The sequence below is a fragment of the Macaca nemestrina genome, chromosome 6 (assembly GCF_043159975.1).
Source record: "Macaca nemestrina isolate mMacNem1 chromosome 6, mMacNem.hap1, whole genome shotgun sequence".
In the NCBI taxonomy this organism is placed as follows: Eukaryota; Metazoa; Chordata; class Mammalia; order Primates; family Cercopithecidae; genus Macaca; species Macaca nemestrina.
Genome location: NC_092130.1, coordinates 45,548,311 through 45,569,045, shown reverse-complemented (window position 1 = coordinate 45,569,045; position 20,735 = coordinate 45,548,311). Strand labels below are relative to the sequence as shown.

Sequence of the window (20,735 nt, the reverse complement as noted above, 5' to 3'; positions counted from 1 at the left end):
TTCCAACGCTTCCTGGATTATTCAGCGGGTAAAGGTGGTTCCACCATTATAAATGTGCTTGCTGTTGTCTTCCTTGTAGCCACCACAGCTTCTACTCCACCAATTCATGTCTGGCACTTTCAAATCCAAACTTGAAACTCAAATCCTTTGCAAGTCTTCTTCAGTTATTCCCTTCAGTTGCAATGATTAATATTTGTCCCCATAATTTTTTTTTTTTTTAATTTGAGACAGAGTCTCACTGTTGCCCAGACTGGAGTGCAGTGGCCAATCTTGACTCACCGCAACCTCCACCTCTGGGGTGCAAGTGATTCTGGTGCCTCAGCCTCCTGAGTAGCTGGGATTACAGGTGTGCGCCATCACACCCAGCCGATTTTTCTATTTTTAGTAGATACGAGGTTTCGCCGTGTTGGCCAGGCTGGTCTGGAACTTCTGGCCTCAAGTAATCTGCCTACCTCAGCCTCCCAAAGTCCTGGGTTAGAAGGCATGACCCACCGTGCCTGACCCTATTCCCATGAATTCTTATTCGAGATTTTATTGGAATGTTTATATTTGGTTATTTTCAAGAACAATATAACTTGTATGAGCTTAAAATATTTTATGGAAAATGGTAAATATTTGAAAATAGAATAGTATAATGAACATCTAAATAGGGGTGAATATTTTCTTTTTTCTTTTTATCTTTTGAGACAGGGTTTCGCTTGGTCATCCAGGCTAGAGTGCAGTGGCGTGATCTTCGTCACTGTAATCCCTGCCTTCCAGACTCAAGCGATCCTCCCGCCTCAGTCTACCAAGTAGCTGAGGTGAGTTATTTTTGAGACAGAGTCTCATTCTGTCACCCAGACTGGAGTGCAGTGGTGCGATCTCAACTGACTGCAACCTCCACCTCCCAGGTTCAAGTGATTCTCCTGTCTCAGCCTCCTAAGTAGGTGGGATTACAGACATGCACCACCACGCCTGGCTAATGTTTTGTATTTTTAGTAGAGACGGGGTTTCACCATGTTGGCCAGGCTGGTCCTGAACTCCTGACTTCAGGTGATCCACCTGCCTTGGCTTCCCAAAGTGCTGGGATTATAGGCATGAGTGGCTGTGCCTGGCCACTCATGAGTATTTAAATAGCCCTATTAGCTTATTTAATTTCACAGCTCTGCAAGGAAGACAGTGTCTTAATTTCATACATGTGGAAACTTTTGAAGGAGCAATGACTTGCCCAAAATGCCATGGGAGGCAAGTGGCAGAAAGGCATTCAAACTCAGGGCTGTCTGACTTCCTTTGTTATTCTGGCTACCCCTCTACTGGGCCTGCAAATTATTTGACCTTGTTAGAATGAAAGTTTCTTTTTCTTAAGTGTTTTTATGTACAAATGCCATTTCAGACAAGAGTTTAGAGTTACAGATTTGCAATAGTGATTCTATGGTATGGGAGTGCTGTTACACATTCTCAAATTCTACCTCAAGAGCAAAAAAACCTTGCTTAGAAAAAAAACTTGTTTTTAGATAGGCTACTTAATATGCCTTAAAATCTGTGTACATATTTTAACTTTTTTATATTGGTATTTTCCTTTTACATATAAATAACACTGGCATGATTAATCCTGTTTTTTAGTATTTCATTTTTTTGAGACAGGGTCTCACTCTGTTGCCCAAGCTGGAGTGCAGTGTCACAGTCACAGCTTAAGGAAGCCTCAGTCTTCTTCCTCCTATCTCAGTCCTTTCTCCTATCTCAGCCTCCCTAGCAGCTGGCCCTACAAGTACTCATCACCACACCCAGCTAATTGTTTAATTTTTTGTAGAGACAGAATCTATATTGTCCAGGCTGGTCTCAAACTCCTGGCCTCCCGCTTCGGCCTCCCAAAGTCCTGGGATTACAGGTGTGAGTCACTCCACCTAGTTGGAATGATGTTTAGAATCATGTTATGAATCCCTGTCTGCCAAAAAAATCCTACCTTCCCAACCAGGGAATTCCACCTGAGCTTTGTGTCCAGAGTTTTTTTTTGTTGTTGTTGTTGTTATTGTTTGTTTGTTTTTTTGAGATGGAATCTCGTTCTGTCCCAGGCTGGAGTGCAGTGGCATGATCTCGGCTCACAGCAACCTCCACCTCCCGGGTTCAAGTGATCCTCCTGCCTCAGCCTTCCGAGTAGCTGGGACTACAGGTGCACGCCACCATGCCCGACTAATTTTCATATTTTTAGTAGAGATGGGGTTTCGCCATGTTGGCCAGGCTGGTTTTGAACTCCTGACCTCGTGATCTGGCCGCCTCGGCCTCCCAAAGTGCTGGGATTACAGGCGTGAGCCTCCGCACCCAGGCCGCCTAGAGTTTTATCAATTGTTCACATGGCTTATCTGTCTCCAGTCCCTTACTAGGTTGAATGAATGGGCTTGCTTGTTTCGTGTGTTGTGTCCTGGCTTGTGTTTGTCCAGAAAAGTTGTTGCTCCTCCTTTCTTTCCTACTGGCAAGGCAGTACCTGGCCCAGGGCTGTGCTTACGGTAGAACTCAGTACTATGAATTGTCCATCTTCAAATAGCCTTCATTACATGGGGGAAAAGAGCAAGCATCCTCCTCTAGCCTCTTCCCATTGCTTAATAAAGTGTCTCCCTTTCAGTAGCTGCCCTAATTCTGGATCCTCTCAATTCTGACATCTGGAAATTCACAGGAGGAAGGAGGAAGAAAATGAATCCCTTCGAAGTGGGTTTGTGTGAGGTGACTGATATGTCAGATATCTCACAAGAAAAACATAATAGCGGTAGTTTGTTGTTCCATCCTTTCCTGTGGTTATGGAATAATGAATATGACAATTCCGTGGGGCGTAGTGGCTCACGCCTGTAATCCGCGTGGATCATCAGGATGGCCCATAAAATAAGGCTTTTCATTATCACATGATCCTGGGCATGAAGAGTCCCAACTCCCCTGATTTTCATTTATTAGGTCCTGTATCTAAGAAATGGGGTCAGCAGGAGTTCCAGCATCTCAGAATTGTGGTGAAAACCAATACAAGTAAGGAAGTTACTAATTCCCCATTTGGTAGGTCTCTCAACCTCAGCCACTGGGGACGGTCGACGCCGGACCACCAACAGCCCAGGCCTAAGGCCACGACGCGCAAGCGCAGCCTGCCAGCCTGGCTCCCTCCTAAAGCTTGCGTGCAGGTCGGCGGCGGGAGAGCGGGTCTCGCGATGAGAGTGTGCGTGTGCGTGCGCGGCCCTCGCGAGGTCGCGCACGCCGCCTCTAACACTACAGGGTGGTAGCGGCTTCTTCGTACTGCGTCCGGGGCAGGACTGTGCGCGGCGGCCGCGGCGGGTGCTGGGAGCCAGCGTCTGCCTCGCCGCCGCCCTCGCTGCCTGCCCCTCCGCCTTGGCCCGTTCTCCGCACCGTGCAGAGGCGGCGGGCTGGGGAGGGAGCGGCGCCAGCGCGAGGTTCCCAGCCGCTGGGAAGCCCCTAGACGCGCGGAGGGGCCGGTCTACGAGCGGCTGAGGTAGGTGGGCGCGCGCGGGCTGGTCAGCCGGCCGAGAGTGGGGTCGGGCGGCGGCGAGAACTGGCGCCTAGCTGGCCGGGGAGAAGAGGCCTCCTGCCAAGGGGCCCTAGCGTAGCCAGGAGTGAGAGGAGGGGTCCCGGACGTAGCCTGCTCTTCCCCGGTGTGGAGCCATTACGGGGGGACATTCCTCCTGCGGCGGGGGAGGGGGCCCCCTTTCTTTTCTTTGAGAGGTCGGAATCCGCAGTCCGCTCTCCGCCTTTAAATGAAAGTCTGCCGGCTCCAGATCGGCGTCGCGATGGAGTGCCCGTGGACTTCTACGCTTGCGGAACTCCCGAGTGGACGGACAGCGGCTTAGGAATTTTGCTTTTTAGAGGGTACGCAACCCTTTCTCTAGGGTGGCGTGCATCTTCTGCAAACTTGTTATTGCCAGTACGTTAATAGTCGCTTTCAGCACACAACAGGTAATACATTCTAAACGCCTCGTGTCAAAATAAGGGGAGTCCTTATTTGTGCACTGTGGGGCCCAGTTAAGGATAGGAAGAAGACAAAGGAGGCCGTTATTTATGTGCAGTCCTATTATCAAAACTTCCCGTGGTGGGGCAGGGTGCGTGGCTATTGGCCTCTGCTGAATGGACTTTGTGAGTAATTGAGGTGAGTTGCAAGTCTTCATTTAGAATTATGAAACATATATGATTATACGGACCTGAAATAAATCTCTGAGAGTTACGTGATCTGTGATCTTTGGAGAACAGAACTTGGGTTTCTTGACGCTTTCTCCATGTTTAGAAAGCTTCAGGGATGCTTTGTGAAGTTACTAAAAATAGTTACAGTTCTTTATGTTGGCAGTAGTGACTGCCACATTCAAGAGAAGAGAAAGGAATTGTTCTATAAAGAAGGGCTCATTTTAGGGCTTAAACTTTAGGAGTTAAACACAATAAAACAACTTCAACGATGGCAAATTTTTTTTTTTTTTTTTGAAACGGAGTCTCGCTCTGCCGCCCAGGCTGGAGTGCAGTGGCCGGATCTCAGCTCACTGCAGGCTCCGCCTCCCGGGTTCACGCAATTCTCCTGCCTCAGCCTCCCCAGTAGCTGGGACTACAGGCGCCCGCCACCTCGCCCGGCTAGTTTTTTTTTGTATTTTTTAGTAGAGACGGGGTTTCACCGTGTCAGCCAGGATGGTCTCGATCTCCTGACCTCGTGATCCGCCCGCCTCGGCCTCCCAAAGTGCTGGGATTACAGGCTTGAGACACCGCGCCCGGCCAACGATGGCAAGTTTTAGCTTATGCTTTGAGTATTCGAATTTAGTCACAGTCCAGATATATAGAAGCTCTTAGTTGACTCTTGTACATTCAGTGAACTTTTTTTTTTTTTTTTTTTTTTTTGAGACAGAGTCTCGCTCTGTCGCCCAGGCTGGAGTGCAGTGACTGGATCTCAGCTCACTGCAAGCTCCGCCTACCGGGTTCATGCCATTCTCCTGCCTCAGCCTCCCGAGTAGCTGGGACTACAGGCACCCGCCACCTCGCCCGGCTAGTTTTTTGTATTTTTTAGTAGAGACGGGGCTTCACCGTGTTAGCCAGAATGGTCTCGATCTCCTGACTTCGTGATCCGCCCGTCTCGGCCTCCCAAAGTGCTGGGATTACAGGCTTGAGCCACCGCTCCTGACTCAGTGAACTATTTATTGGTTGTTTTGTTTGTTTTGTTTTTTGAAACGGAGTTTCACTCTGTCCCCCAGGCTGGAGTACAGTGGCGCGATCTCGGCTCACTGCAGCCTCTGCCTCCCGGGTTCAAGCAATTCTCCTGCCTCAGCCTCCCTAGTAGCTGGGATTATAGATGTGCGCCACCACGCCCAGCTAGTTTTTGTATATTTGGTAGAGACGGTGTTTCACCATGTTGACCAGGCTGGTCTCGAACTCCTAACCTCGTGATCCGCCCGCCTCGACCTCCCAAAGTGTTGGGATTACAGGCGTGAGCCACTGCTCCCAGCCTCAGTAACTATTTTAAAAGATGATCTTTAATCTTTGATAGTCTACACAGCCTGTTCTATAACTCTTGGCTTCTATTCAGTCCACACCGTCTAGAAATATAGTATTCATTCTTTTTTTTTTTTTTTTTTTTTTTCTGAGATGGAATCTGTTTCCTAGGCTAGAGTGCAGTGGCACAAAGTCAGCTCACTGCAACCTCCGCTTTTGGGTTCAAGCGATTCTCCTGCCTCAGCCTCCTGAGTAGCTGGAGCCACCGTGCCTGACTAATTTTTTGGATTTTTAGTAGAGATAGGGTTTCGCTGTGTTATCCAGGCCAGGCTAGTCTGGAACTCCCGACCTCAACTGAGCTGCCCACCTTGGCTTCTAAAAGTTCTGGGATAACAGGCCTGAGCCACCGCGCTGGACCATTCTGACTCTTTTTTTTTTTTTCTTTTTTTTTTTTTTTTTTTGAGACGGAGTCTTGCTCTGTCACCCAGGCTGGAGTGCAGTGGCCGGATCTCAGCTCACTGCAAGCTCCTCCTCTCGGGTTCACGCCATTCTCCTGCCTCAGCCTCCCGAGTAGCTGGGACTACAGGCACCCGCCACTTCACCCGGCTAGTTTTTTGTATTTTTTAGTAGAGACGGGGTTTCACCGTATTAGCCAGGATGGTCTCGATCTCCTGACCTCATGATCCGCCCGTCTCGGCCTCCCAAAGTGCTGGGATTACAGGCTTGAGCCACCGCGCCCGGCCTGGACCATTCTGACTCTTAAGAAATGTGGCTTGGGACCGGGCGCGGTGGCTCTCACCTATAATCCCAGCACTTTGGGAGGCTGAGGCAGGTGGATCACGAGGTCAGGAGATCCAGACCATCTGGGTAACACGGTGAAACCCCATCTCTACTAAAATACAAAAAATTAGCCGGGCGTGGTGGCTGGTGCCTGTAGTCCCAGCTACTCAGGAGGCTGAGGGAGGAGAATGGTGAGAACCCGGGAGGCATACCTTGCAATGAGCCAAGATCATGCCACTGCTCTCCAGCCTGGGCGACAGAGCGAGACTCCGTCTCAAAAAAGAAATGTCGCTTGCATATGTTCAATCAGAGTCTTTTGGCCTGACACGGTGGCTCACGCCTGTAATCCCAGCACTTTGGGAGGCCAAGGCAGGTGAATCACCTGAGCTCGGGAGTTCGAGACCAGCCTGGCCAACATTGTGAAACCTTGTTTATTCTAAAAAAAAAAAAAAAAAAAAAAATACGAAAATTAATGTGGCATGATGGTACGTACCTGTAATCCCAGATACTCTGGAGGCTGAGGCAGGAGAATTGCTTGAACCCAGGAGGTGGAGGTTGTTGCAGTGAGCCAAGATCATGCCATTGCACTCCAGCCTGGACAAGAGCAAAACTCCGTCTCAAAAAAAAAAACAAAAAAAAAAAAACACCGGGAGTGGTGCCTCATGCCTGCAATCCCAACACTTTGAGAGGCGGAGGCAGGCAGATCACCTGAGGTCAGGAGTTCCAGAGCAGCCTGGCCAACATGGTGAAACCCCTGTCTCTACTAAAAATAAAAAAATTAGCTGGGCGTGGTGGCATGTGCCTGTAATCCCAGCTACTCAGGAAGCTGAGGCAGGAGAATCACCTGAACCTGGGAGACAGAGGTTGCGGTGAGCCAAGATTGCACCATTGCACTCCAGCCTGGGCAACAAGAGGGAAACTCCGTCTCAGGAAAAAAAAAAGAAAAAAAAGAGTGTTTTAACAATAGCCCTGAAGTGGGAGGAGGAAGGCATTATGGAGTTCAGGGTTAAGCTCACATTATGCAAATACTTTTTATATAAACACAAGTATCCTGCATGTAAACATATAGTGATGGTTATGTACACAAGCATTTAATAGTGCTGATTCCCAACTTAATAAAGTTGAAGTCTGAAAATAGGAAAGGATTGGTTTTAGTTCTGTTTGTGTTTTTAAAGTTAATTATTTACATGAGTAATTCTCATATTCCTTGTCCGGCTTGTTTATGAATTATTAAGTAGAATACTGTTCTGATTTCTTGGCAGTAGCAGGGAAGGAATATATAGAACATACAGAAGCCCTACACTTCAGAAATGTTAGGTCAGGGTCTTTTTTTTTTTTTTTTTTTAAGGCAGTCTCACTCTGTCACCCAGCCTGGAATGCAGTGGTGTGATCTCGGCTCACTGCAACCTCTGCCTCCCGGGTTCAAGCAATTCTGCTGCTTCAGCCTCCCGAGTAGCTGGGATTACAAGTGCATGCCTCCATGCCCAGCTAAGTTTTGTATTTTTGGTAGTGACGGGGTTTCTCCCTGTTGGTCACGCTGGTCTCAAACTCCTGACCTCAAGTGATCCACTCGCCTCAGCCTCCCAAAGTGCTGGGAGTACAGGTGTGAGCTACCACACCTGGCCAAGTTAGTGTCTCATTATCTTTCCATTGGAATAAATAGCTTTACTCTTATCGATTTGTGCTTAGAATAGTGTTTTGCATGGAGTTGGCCCTCAATAAACATGAGTTATGTCAGAACTAAATTTACATAATACAAAGTAAAGGCATAAATGCTGGAGAATATTAAAGGAATGGAGAAATGGAGATGCTTGTTTTTTGTTTTTTGTTTTCTTTGAGATGGAGTTTGCTCTTGTTGCCCAGGCTGGAGTGCAATGTCATGATCTCAGCTCACTGCAACCTCTGCCTCCCAGGTTCAAGCGATTCTCCTGCCTCAGTGTCCTGAGTAGCTGGGATTACAGGCATGTACCACCATGCCAGGCTACATTTTTTTTATTTTTAGTAGAGACGGGGTTTCTCCATGTTGGTCAGGCTGGTCTCGAACTCCCAACCTCAGTTGATTCACTCGCCTTGGCCTCCCAAAGTTCTGGGATTACAGGCATGAACCACTTCACCTGGCCAAGATACTTGCTTTTTAAAAATTGCATGTCTTTCTTTTTTTTGGGGGGGTTGGAGTTTCGCTCTTGTCTCCCAGGCTGAAGCGCAATGGTGCAGTCTTGGCTCGTTGCAATCTCCACCTCCTGGGTTTGAGTGATTCTCCTGCCTCAGCCTCCTGAGTAGCTGGGATTACAGGTGTGCACCACTATGCCAGGCAAATTTTTTTTGTATTTTTAGTGGAGACAGGGTTTTACCATTTTGGCCAAGCTAGTCTCGAACTCCTGACCTCAGGTGATCTGCCTGCCTCAGCCTCCCAAAGTTCTGGGATTAGAGGCATGAGCCTCCATGCCCAGCCGCACGTCTAATTTTTTAATGGTGTGTTTTTTTCAATGTGGATTGATATCTGAGTCAAGGATAGTGGCATTTTGCCTCTAAAGCCTAACATAATGTAAGCTGAGACTGTATATCCTGAGTGCTGATAGATTATGAATATTCATATATATACATATTTTATACATACATAAATATCTATCTATCTATCTATCTATATATGTATTTGTTACCCTCCTGGTAAGTCACATAACTTTTTTTTTTTTCCCCAAAAAAATTTTCCCAAAAATTTTTGCAAATTTTTGTATTTTTAGTAGAGACAGGGTTTTACCGTTTTGGCCAGGCTGGTCTCGAACTCCTGACCTTAGGTGATCTGCCTGCCTCGGCCTCTCACAGTCCTGGGATTGTAGGCGTGAGCCATCGTGGCTGTCCTGGTTGTCTTTACTAACTCTGGCATTTGCTTTTCTTCCATTTGGAAACCAAATATCTTTGACTTTGCAGTCAGAAAGAATTTGTGGATATTTGGTGAGGAAGATGCTAAAAAGGTGAATAAAAACTTAAGTGAGAATATTTTAAGTTGAGTCTGTGTTTTCATTTTAGTATAATCGAGCGATTTCATGGTGAAGGGTGGATTCCCCACCCCTCCCCAACCCCCCCACCCAGGGAACGTTTGGCAATGTCTGGAGAAATTTTTGGTTGTCACATATTTAGGGGAAGGGAGAGAGGTGTTGCTACTGACATCTAGTGGGTAGAGGCCAGGAATGCTGCTAAGCATTGTACAATGCAGTGGACAAATCACACAAAATTATCTGACCCAAATAACAGTGCTGCTATTGAAAAACCTTGGTATGCTACACGGTAAATTGTTGGTTCTGAAGTTGAATTATCAAAAGTCATATTTGGCTTAACCATTTCCTAATGTGTGACCCTGGCAGAATGCTTAAAGTCTGTAAAATAGAGCTAATATTGTATGTTCCTTATAGGCTTGTACTGAGGATTAAATCAGATAATGTGCAAAGAACCAAGCTTATTATCTGGCACATAACAAAATGCTAAAAAATTGCTAACTTTCAGCCAATACTATATTTGGAACTCATCTTGAGAGTCTTTTTTCCCATCTGAAATTAGAATTTGAGCTAGAGAAATGATAATTAATAATCTAGTTCTTTTTGTTTTTGTTTTTTGAGACAGAGTCTTGCTCTGTCACCCAGGCTGGAGTACAGTGGCACGATCTCGGCTCACTGCAGCCTCTGCCTCTGGGTTCAACCAGTTCTCCTGCTTCAGCCTCCTGAGTAGCTGGGACTGCAGGCACGTGCCAACACGCCCAGCTAATTTTTTGTATTTTTAGTAGAGACTGTGTTTCACTGTGTTAGCCAGGATGGTCTTGATCTCCTGACTTTGTGATCCACCTGCGTCAGCCTCCCAAAGTGCTGGGATCACAGGCGTGAGCTACCGTGCCCGGCCAATAATCTAGTTCTTGTATCTGTGGGGAGTGAGTGAAAAAAGTATTCCACTTAATATTTGTGTTTACCCCAGTCTTGTTTTATGTTCTCAAGTCTAAAAAGCTTTTGCCATAAACAAGTGGCTTCTCACTGTAGATGTTTTTCCATCAAATTGAGACTTTAAGCCAGCTTGCCAATTGCTCTGTATCTGTTGATTTTCAGCAAATGTTTCATAATTTAACAGAATTTGATTCTGTGACTTCATGCTCATTTCCTTTTGCCTTTACAAACTAAAGTAAGTTTACAGTGGTTTTGGCTAACCTTATTACCTGTTTGTAGCCTCTGGGAGTAACTGTTTTCATAACTGAAGTTTTGGTGCACTTTCACATGTATGAAGGGTACACACAAATACCTCCTAACAACTTGGGGCTAGACCTTAATATATATTAGTGACTTTTTCTAAATCCAAATTGGAACCCATATCTTTATCTCTCTTTCCTCATCACAACATAATACTGTAGTCTCTGTAAAACTCTCATTTCCGGCCAGGCGCGGTGGCTCATGCCTGTAATCCCAGCACTTTGGGAAGCCAAGGCAGGCCGATCACCGGAAATTGGGAGTTCAAGACCAGCCTGACCAACATGGAGAAACCTCGTCTCTATTAAATATACAGGCTGGGCACAGTGGCTCCCGCCTGTAATCCCAGCACTCTGGGAGGCCAACGCAGGCAGATCACGAGGTCAGGAGATCGAGACCATCCTGGCTAACGTGGTGAAACCCTATCTCTACTAAAAATACAAACTATTAGACGGGCGTGGTGGCGGGCACCTGTAGTTCCAGCTACTTGGGAGACTGAGGCAGGAGAATGGCGTGAACCCGGGAGGTGGAGCTTGCAGTGAGCTGAGATCACACCACTGCACTCCAGCCTGGGTGACAGAGCGAGACTCTTTGTCTCAAAAGAAAAAATAAATAAAAAATAAAATGAAAATACAAAATAAAAATACAAAATTAGCCAGGCGTGGTGGCGCATACCTGTAATCCCAGCTACTCGGGAGGCTGAGGCAGGAGAATCGCTTGAACCCAGGAGGCGGAGGTTGTGGTGAGCCAAGATCATGCCATTTCACTCCAGCCTGGGCAACAAAGTGCGAAACTCCATCTTAAAAACAAAAACAAAAAACCTGCCATTTCCTCTGTCTAAATGATATGGCTATTTAGAGCTGGTTTGTTGTGGTAGTGGTTTTTTTTTTCTTTTTTTTTTTTTGAGACGGAGTCTTGCTCTATTGCCCAGGCTGGAGTGCAGTGGCCGGATCTCAGCTCACTGCAAGCTCCGCCTCCCGGGTTCACGCCATTCTCCTGCCTCAGCCTCCCGAGTAGCTGGGACTACAGGCGCTCGCCACCTCGCCCGGCTAGTTTTTTGTATTTTTTTAGTAGAGACGGGGTTTCACCGTGTTAGCCAGGATGGGTGGTAGTGGTTTTAATAAGTCCTTTATATATATATAAAAAAAAAAAAATCACAGGGATATCCTTACAGACAATATAGAGACTTTGGACCTTTTTTTTTTTTTTTTTTTTTTTTCTATTTCAAGAGCAGGAATCTTGCTGTGTTGCCCAGGCTGGATTCAAACTCCTGGGCTCAAGTGATCCTCCCACCTCAGCCTCCCTAATAGCTGATGCCACCATGCCTGGCTGGACTGTTTTTTAATAAGTCACAGGGCTTGTGTAAGGGAAGATGATTGACACTATATTTATGATCAAGGGAGAAAGCAACGTTGTACATTGAACTTTTTGTCTTGATAAATATACCTTAAAAATAGGAGGTATTGGCTGGGCGCCGTGGCTCACACCTGTAATCCCAACACTGTGGAAGGCTGAGGCAGGCAGATCACAAGGTCAGGAGTTCGAGACCAGCCTGACCAATATGGTGAAACCCCGTCTCTACTAAAAGTACAAAAATTAGCCAAATGTGGTGGCAGGCGCCTGTAGTCCCAGTTACTCAGGAGGCCGAGGCAGGAGAATCGCTTGAACCCAGGAGGCGGAGGTTGCAGTGAGCTGAGATTGTGCCACTGGACTCCAGCCTGGGCGATGGAGTGAGACTCCATCTCAAAAAAAAATTTTTTTTTAAAAGGAGGTATTGTATTATGGTTGTTATCCGTATTTTTGTAGTATAAGTCATAAGGATTTGTATAATGTTCACTCATTTTAGCTAATGGAAATCTTTTTTTACCTTTTGTATTGGTACTGCCTTCTATTGGGCTGGAGGATATTTGAAGAGAGTCAGTACCTTGGGCCAAGAGATTGTATTCTTTACACTTGATCTTAGCCAAAAGGCCAAGAAGCAGTAGAGATTGTGTTCATTGCTTGGCACATTCTGTCTTTTGTGAAGTGTAACATATACTCAGGGTTCTGTATAAATAATAAAATAACCATGGAGTGTCCATCTTGTGGAAACTGTTGTCAGGCCAGTAGTATACATGTGAGAAATACAATAAAAGGCCAACAGGAGGCATTCCAAGAACATCAGGCAAACTGAAATAAAGAATTGTGTTAATAAGAATTCTTGGCTTTACTGTTATTCTTTTGAGGTTTAGTAATCTAGAAGAGAAAAGCCCACAGAATAGAACATTTGTTTTTGACTTATACACTTTTCCAGTTCCTAACAGGAGAACATTATAGCTATGAAATCAGTATTATAATAGAGTTATCTTGTATGATGTTTGTTCCATGATTAAATTGAGAAGAACAAGTATCCTTGAATCTGCTGATGTGTGTTTGTTTATAGGTGGTCTGGAGTCCTGCCTGTCAGCCTAATTTTAGGTAGCCTGCATAATTGTTGGGAGACAGACTGTTTTCTCACTGAATGCTGCATACAGATATGTATTTGTGTATGTGTATTTATATATATTTGTCTTTTATTTTTGGTAGAAAATGATGCATCCTGTTGCCAGCAGTAATCCAGCTTTCTGTGGGCCTGGCAAGCCTTCCTGCCTCAATGAAGATGCCATGAGAGCTGCTGATCAGTTTGACATATATTCCTCCCAGCAAAGCAAATACAGCCACACAGTCAACCACAAACCAATGGTTTGTCAGAGGCAAGACCCATTAAATGAAACACACTTGCAGACTACAAGTGGCAGAAGCATAGAAATAAAAGACGAACTAAAGAAAAAGAAGAATCTCAACCGATCTGGTAAGCGTGGCCGGCCTTCAGGAACCACCAAATCAGCAGGATACCGGACCAGCACAGGCAGACCCCTGGGAACCACCAAAGCAGCTGGATTTAAGACAAGTCCAGGCAGACCTTTGGGGACAACTAAAGCTGCGGGATACAAAGTCAGCCCAGGGAGACCTCCAGGTAGCATTAAAGCTCTATCCCGTCTTGCCGATCTTGGTTATGGCTGTGGCACTGCTGCTTTTCCTTACCCTATGATGCATGGCAGAGCAGTTCACGGGGTAGAGGAAACTAGCAGTGAAGTCAAACCACCCAATGAGTGAATGAGGCAGGAAAAGAGGGCCAGGTTTAGAAGGAAGATTGTGAATAATCCCAAAGCTTCTTGGTTTTATTTTGATATACATAATTTTATGGCCTGGGCTTTCCAAATTTGTTTTCCTGTTTGGTTTTTTTCCTGCTTTTGCTCAAAAACTGCCATATGCTGACAGATGCACTCAGGGCATGAGCAGTGGCATTGTATTTGTACATAGGTTCAAGTGTAATACCTAACTAAATCATTTTTGCTTTTCCTTTAGCGTTATGGTCATGTCTCATGTTTCATTACTATTTTGGGGCTGTTCTAAATAGATGCTTTATGTGATAAACAACTGAAACCATTATACCTATTAGTTTGTGAAGTAAGCCTACAATATAATAAATATACTAATGTATTTTTAACTGGTGGAGCAAAAAAGCAAACTAATGAATCAGGATTACTTGAGGTAATGGCTGTGTGAGTTTTTGTAACATTTATTTTCACAAGACGGGACACAGATATTTGTATGCTTTGGCATTTACATCCATTTCAAATGTTAAAAAACTTATTTTTAATGTTCTAGGTTTAAGCAGCTTGTAATTTATTGATCTACATGGCATTAATTGATTTAACCATTATTCCTGAAATAATTCTTTAGTGTTTGCCTTTGAGCAGTGATAGGTTGTGTATTTTTTAATTGCCTAAGAGCATATATACCAAACACTACAAGCAATTCATATTTACAGAAAATTTAAACTTTTATAAAAACTGCACATTACATTTTTGGTGAAATATAGTGCATTCTGAGGATAGCATATTTCATATAATAGAAAAAGAAACATTCTCTAGGTTTGCATGTAGCTATAGTCACTATATTTTGCCTTTCATATAGAAAGTTTTAAAGTGTCATGTTTAAAAACATTTATTGGCCGGACGTGGTGGTTCACACCCAGCACTCTGGGAGGCTGAGGCGGGCGGATCACTTGAGGTCAGCAGTTCAAGACCAGCCTGGCCAACATGGTGAAATCCCATCTCTACTAAAAATGCAAAAATTAGCCAGATGTGGTGGCGGATGCCTGTAATCCAAGCTACTCGGGAGGCTGAGGCAGGAAAATCCTCAAACCCAGGAGGCAGAGGTTGCAGTGAGCCGAGATTGCGCCACTGCCCTCCAGCCTGGGTGACAGAGACTCCGTCTCAAATAAATAAATAAATAAATAAATAAAACCATTTTTTAATGTTGCTCATTTATTTGGAACATTTTTAGTTTTTCTCAGAAACTGTCCCATTGCATTAGCACTTACTGTGTTTTCAGGTTTATATCTACCAAAGGACATAAATTGAATGGTAGACTGTAAAACTGGTATAAACAGAATGCAGTTTCCTGACCATCAGAATCCAAATATTAAGAAACATATAGGAATCCATCTATGCATGAAACATGTAAAAAATATGTTGGTTAGTTTAATTAAAAATCTTATTGTGGCTCCAGTGAGACCATTTCATCCAAAAGATTTTTTCCCCCAGTGATGTTTGCTTTAGAAGCAAGATAGAAAGGAAGAAAAAGCATTAGGTAGATATGTATAGTAGGGACAGAGGGAAATCTTTCTTTTTTCCTTTCTGATAGTAGTATTTCTTGTTACACATTTTATTTATTTTGAGTTTGTTCTAAATAAAATATTATAAACTTCAGACTTGAAAAAATTCCACTGAACTTTAAAGTTACAATGTTCATATTTGGGATTTTAAATGCCTTTGAGATTAAAATGTAGAATTGCAGGACCCAAAAACTTTTAAAATAATTAAAATTTTAAAAGGGCACATGTTGTGTTTTTTGGGCTTGCTCTCAGTTAATGCAGACTCTGATTGCAAATGGATGTCATGTTTCGTACCTTTTTTATCAGGAAAAAAGCAGCAAGCCTTCAGGTGTTCCAGTGATGCCTGACACAATGAGCTGGACTTTATGCTGCTCTTTACAGTAAGAGGTGTTGCATTGTATGTGGGGACTATGTGCACTGGCATCTAAGACAGTGACCTCAACAATATTAGCTTTGCACAAACCATAGAGAACGATGTTGGATGGCTACGTAATCAGTTATAACATTCTGGCAGCTAAATTGCTACAAGAGCTTCTTCTTGCAGAAGCTTAAAATACAAGATTTTTAATAATTTACTCAGAACAGTATAACTTCTGACACACACAAATGCTTGCCTCTTCATTCATATGTTCGTTACCTACTCTCCACATGTGTCTGTCATTTAGCTGTTTCTCAAGATGATGTTCAGCAGTCGGCTGCTTAGAATCTTTTTCAAGCCAGTTTCTAAGAAAGTTGTTTAATGTTCTACCATAGAATAATGCACACCATTGTCAAAGATTTGATTGTTGTGTTTTATGTAAGTCCATTTGACAATTTATTTCCCTTTCAGTTTATTTTCCTTCCTTATTTTGTTATACATGCCCTTCCCTTTCTCCCCTGCCTTTCCTACATTCATTCCTCTTCCTCTACCCTTCAGCACATCTACTTACTGGTGCTGTGCTGTGTGTCAGAAGATAAAACAGGTGTATTATTGTATAATGAATTTTGTATACATGTTTATGAAATGGTGAGATCAACTAAAGGAGGCATGTTCATAACAGTGTTTATTATCAGGAGCTATGTCCCAGGAAAAAAAAACAACAACAGGGAGGGGCAAATGGCTACAGTTGTAAATGGATAACATCATTTAGAAAGCTGAATTTACTGTTCATCTGAGCAGTTACCTGGAGTATTATATCTATGCACTGGTGAGCATCTCCTGATTCCACTTACCTTTCTCCCTGTGAACAGTTTACTGGTGCCGTGCTGAAGAGAAAGACATCTAAGTGATAACATGAATGAAGTCTTAAAAATTTAAAATATTTTTACTGCTATATAAACTAAAGACTACATTGTGCATCTTTTCTAACACTGTCTCTTGTTACGATAAACACTGAAATAGCATGTTAAACAGTTGCCTATACTTTAATATAATCAGTTGGGGAAAACTGGCCTTTTCTCCCCCACTGTATGATTGTTTCTTGAACAGTAAATTGCTAATTTTATACTGTGTGACTCTGTTCTTCACAAAATACGTTTCATTATTCTATATTTAAACTGTTGGTCAGAAAATGATCTGCAATTCAAGTAAGTTTGCATTACTTTTTTCTTTAAAAAGTACTTTAACATGCCTTATTTATTATATTAGCAAATAAGGAGCTAATAGATGAAATTTTCATTTTTTTTTGACAAATGTAACCTTGCATAACTAATATTTAGGATGATTTTGATACTATCTTTTAGAGTTTTGCACTGGATATTAAAAAAATATATTGGCACAATATACTGGAAGAAAATGAGTAGTATCTGGTTTAATTTTTAATATTTAGGGACATTTAAAAAAATCAGTGTTTTAATTAGACTAAAAATTCTTTATATTTTTTATTTGCTTTTTAAAAGAAACATCTGTCAAAGTAATATTGATTCCAAACTGATGTTTGTGTGAATTTACATGTCTATTTTCATGAACTAAGAATAGAGTTTCTTTGAGTTAAGGAGAAAAAAATATATATTTGGGTCCATTTATTAGGTTAAAGTTGACCCTTTCAGTGTAAAAATAACCACAGTGTATGAGCTAAAGAAAAAAAGTAAATTTCTCCTTTATATTCTAAGAAGCTTTAAAAGAACAGTTCAGGGGATATTGATAACTGCTACTCTGTCGGTCATTGTCTCTATATGCAGTAAAATTTTATGGTCCCTTTATAGTAATATAAAGAATTCAAACAGTTTTTCAAAACATTTTTTTCCTTGGACATAAAAAATTTTGATGCTATTCTATTTTTGTTTTTATTATAGCTTAACTGTATGCTGTTAAACTCTAGGATGTATCTGAATCTTTCCTCCCCCCCCCCCAAATATATAAATCTGTGCTCTCACATATAATGTATTTAATTTTTGGAAAATTTAATGCTATAGTAAATCAAGTGTGTGATTTAAAGTAATCAGATCACTTTGATTCTTTAAGTTTTCAGAATTTCTTTTTTCCACAGGTAATTTTGGAGAAAATAATTACCAATTAACTGATAATAAGCACGCTGTCCTCTGCTGTAAAAAGTCTGAATAGATACTGTGTATGTTTTTATGTCCATGAACTTGAGCTACTCGTGTGCAATTATGTGTATGGGAATGGAGTAGTGTTCATGATTTGTATCTACATCATCATATGGATGTATATTTATTAATAAAGTCATTACTTTAAAACCAACTGTGTTTACTACTTTGTTTTTTAGTATGGTACTTTTCAAGTACTTAAGTGGTAAATGGTAAACCTTTTTCATGACTGTAGATTTTGTGTTTTTCTTAGAATTTTGCTTTTTTTTTTTTCTTTTTTAAAAGACAGGGTCTCACTCTGTCACCCAGGCTGGAGTTCAGTGGTGTGATCATAGCTCACAGCAGCCTTAACCTTCTGGGCCCAAGCAGTCCTCCTGCCTTCCCACCTCAGCTTCCCTAGTAGTTGGGATTACAGGTACATGCCACCATGCCCAGCCTGATTTTTTAATTTTTGTAGAGATGGGGTCACCTATGTTGCCCAGGCTGGTCTCAAACTCCTGGTGTCTGGCCAGGCGCAGTGGCTCCCCCTTGTAATCGCAGCACTTTGGGAGGCCAAGGCGGGTGGATCACGAGGTCAGGAGTACGAGACCAGCCTGACCAAGATGGTGAAACCCCATCCCTCCTAAAAATACAAAAATTAGCTGAGCATGGTGGCACTTGCCTGTAATCCCAGCTACTTGGGAGGCTGAGACACAGAATTGCTTGAACCCAGGAGACAGAGGTTGCAGTGAGCCAAGATTGCGCCACTGCACTCCAGCCTGTGCGAGAAACAAAGATAAATCAGAATACAGCTAGAAATAAAAAATGCATCAGACAAATAGTTCTACTAAAAGACTAATACTTAAATTTAAACATTATTGATCCCTTTGGTTTTTTTAAAAATTAGATATTAAAGATGGCTCATTTTAAAATTTATTTAGAGATACAGTCTCTTTCAGACACCCAGGCTGAAGTACAGTGGCACAATCATAGCTCACCGCAGCCTTGAACTTCTGGGCTCAAGTGATCCTCCCACCTCAGCCTCCAAAGTAGCTGGGACTACACCCAGCTTATTTATTTATTTATTTAGTAGAGACAGGGTTTTGCTATGTTGCCCAGGCTGGACTTGAACTCTTGGCGTCAGATAGTCTTCCTGCCTTAGCCCCCCATAGTGCTAGGATTACAGAAGCAACATAGCTCATTTTGTTATTTTTTGAGACAGGGTCTTGCTCTGTCACCCAGGCTTAAGTACAGTGGCACGACCTTAGGTTACTGCAACATCCAAATCCTGGGCTCAAACGATCCTCCCAACTCAGCCTCCTAAGTAGCTAGGACTACAGGCATGTGCTACCATGCCTGGCTAGTTTGTATTTTTTTTTTTTTTTTTTTAATCATGTGCGTGTGTATTTAAATAGAGATGTGGCCTCACTAAGTTGCCCACACCTGTCTTGAACTCCTGCGTTCTAGGGATCCTCCTGACTCGGCTCCCCAAAGGCTTGGGATTACAGGCATGAGACACTACATCTGCCCTGCTCAGATTGTTAAAAGTCCTTTCACTCATACATGGCCATGTGCTATTGATTAGGTGGGCTATTCCTAATGTTGGAAAAGATCTACACCATCATAGTTATGGACAGTTTGGGCTCACAGGATTACTTATTTATTAAATATATTTTAGTCCATTTTTTTCTAGTTCTTCATAGAGTTTCTGTAATATTTATTTTTCCATTGTAATTATATTTCCCCATATTCTCAAGCAGATCATTTGAAAAAGCTAACCAACTGAAGAGAAGGCAGTCTCCCTTTATCACCTAGAATTTAATTTTAGGGTCTCACTCTGTTGCCCTGGCTGGAGTACAGTGGTGTGATCACAGCTCACTGCAGCCTCAACCCTCGGCTCAGGCAATCCTCCCACCCCATCTTGGGTAGCTGGGACTGCACGTGCACGCCACTATGCCTGGCTAATGTTTCGTGTGTGTGTGTGTGTGTGTGTTTGAGATGGCGTCTCGCTCTGTCGCCCAGGCTAGAGTGCAGTGGCGCAATCTCAACCCTCTGCAACCTCTGCCTCCTAGGTTCAAGTAGCTGGGATTACAGGTGCCTGTCACCGTTCCTAATTTTTGTATTATTAGTAGAGTCTTAGACAAGGTTTCACCGTGTTGGCCAGGCTGACCTTGAACTCCTGACCTCGTGATCCACCTGCTTCAGCTTCCCGAAGTACTGGGATTACAGGCGTGAGCCACCACGCCTGACCTATGTTTTATATTTTTTTGGAGAGAGAGGTTTTGCCACGTTGCCCAGACGGGTCTTGAACTCCTGGACTCAAGCTATCTTTGCGCCTTGGCCTCTTAAAGTGCTGGGATTACAAGCATGAGCCACCATGCCTGGCCTAGTAGTAGTGTTTTTGTACTGGTTTTGAGATAAATGTGGCCATGGAAAGCTGATACATTTCATTTTATCTCTGCGGCCATTCTGTTGTGAGAACTCAGGGGCTTTAAAATAGCTTCTTGGGAGAGTGACAGAAAAAAATCAGTTAGGTGTTTATTTCTGTATGGGCTTGGCATGTTTTTAAGTACAGAATCTGCCCATTTTTCTTTAATCTGCCTAGTGCTGGTTTGTCATTGACCAGGCACGGTGGGTCACGCCTGTAATCCCAGCACTTGGAAGGCTGAGGCGGGTGGATCACGAGGTCAGGAAAACGAGACCATCCTGGCTAACACAGTGAAACCCTGTCTCTAATAAAAATACAAAAAATTAGCCAGGTGTGGTGGTGGATGCTGGTAGTCTCAGCTACTCAGGAGGCTGAGGCAGGAGAATGGCGTGAACCCGGGAGGCAGAGTTTGCAGTGAGCGGAGATAACACCACTGCACTCCAGCCTGGGCAACAGAGCAAGAGTCCGTCTAAAAAAAAAAAAAAAAAAAAAAAAAAAAAAAACTGGTTTGTGAAAAGCTGGTTTATGATTTACTATCATTTGTTTCTTTCCTTTGGCTAACTTGTAGAGTGACAGTCACCCTATAAGTTGCTGCCTTACTGCTGCATGTGACCTACAGGTCCCACAGACAGGTAAGTTATTTTTCCTTGTCCTC

The 20,735-nt window shown here is 43.3% G+C and overlaps 1 protein-coding gene across 3 annotated transcripts; it reads left to right on the top strand.

Moving 5' to 3' along the window:
• Window positions 1-3,220: 3,220 nt before the first annotated feature.
• On the top strand, window positions 3,221-17,827 carry C6H5orf24 (chromosome 6 C5orf24 homolog). 3 transcript variants are annotated; one of them, XM_011716547.3, is made up of 3 exons: window positions 3,221-3,466; window positions 13,008-13,437; window positions 15,451-17,827. In XM_011716547.3, exons 2-3 carry the CDS (start codon window positions 13,011-13,013, stop codon window positions 15,489-15,491), a joined length of 468 nt encoding a protein of 155 aa, XP_011714849.1. In that variant the 5' UTR covers window positions 3,221-3,466; window positions 13,008-13,010; the 3' UTR covers window positions 15,492-17,827. The 3 variants fall into 3 exon arrangements, with proteins under 3 accessions (XP_011714849.1, XP_011714847.1, XP_011714848.1); XM_011716545.3 differs by having other exon boundaries at window positions 3,275-3,466; window positions 13,008-17,827; XM_011716546.3 differs by lacking the exon at window positions 3,221-3,466 and adding an exon at window positions 3,522-3,927 and having other exon boundaries at window positions 13,008-17,827.
• The last annotated feature ends 2,908 nt before the right edge of the window (window positions 17,828-20,735 follow it).

Excerpts from the sequence above, each read along its gene's own strand:
- C6H5orf24 (XM_011716545.3), top strand. The coding sequence starts at position 13,011 with ATGATGCATCCTGTTGCCAGCAGTAATCCAGCTTTCTGTGGGCCTGGC.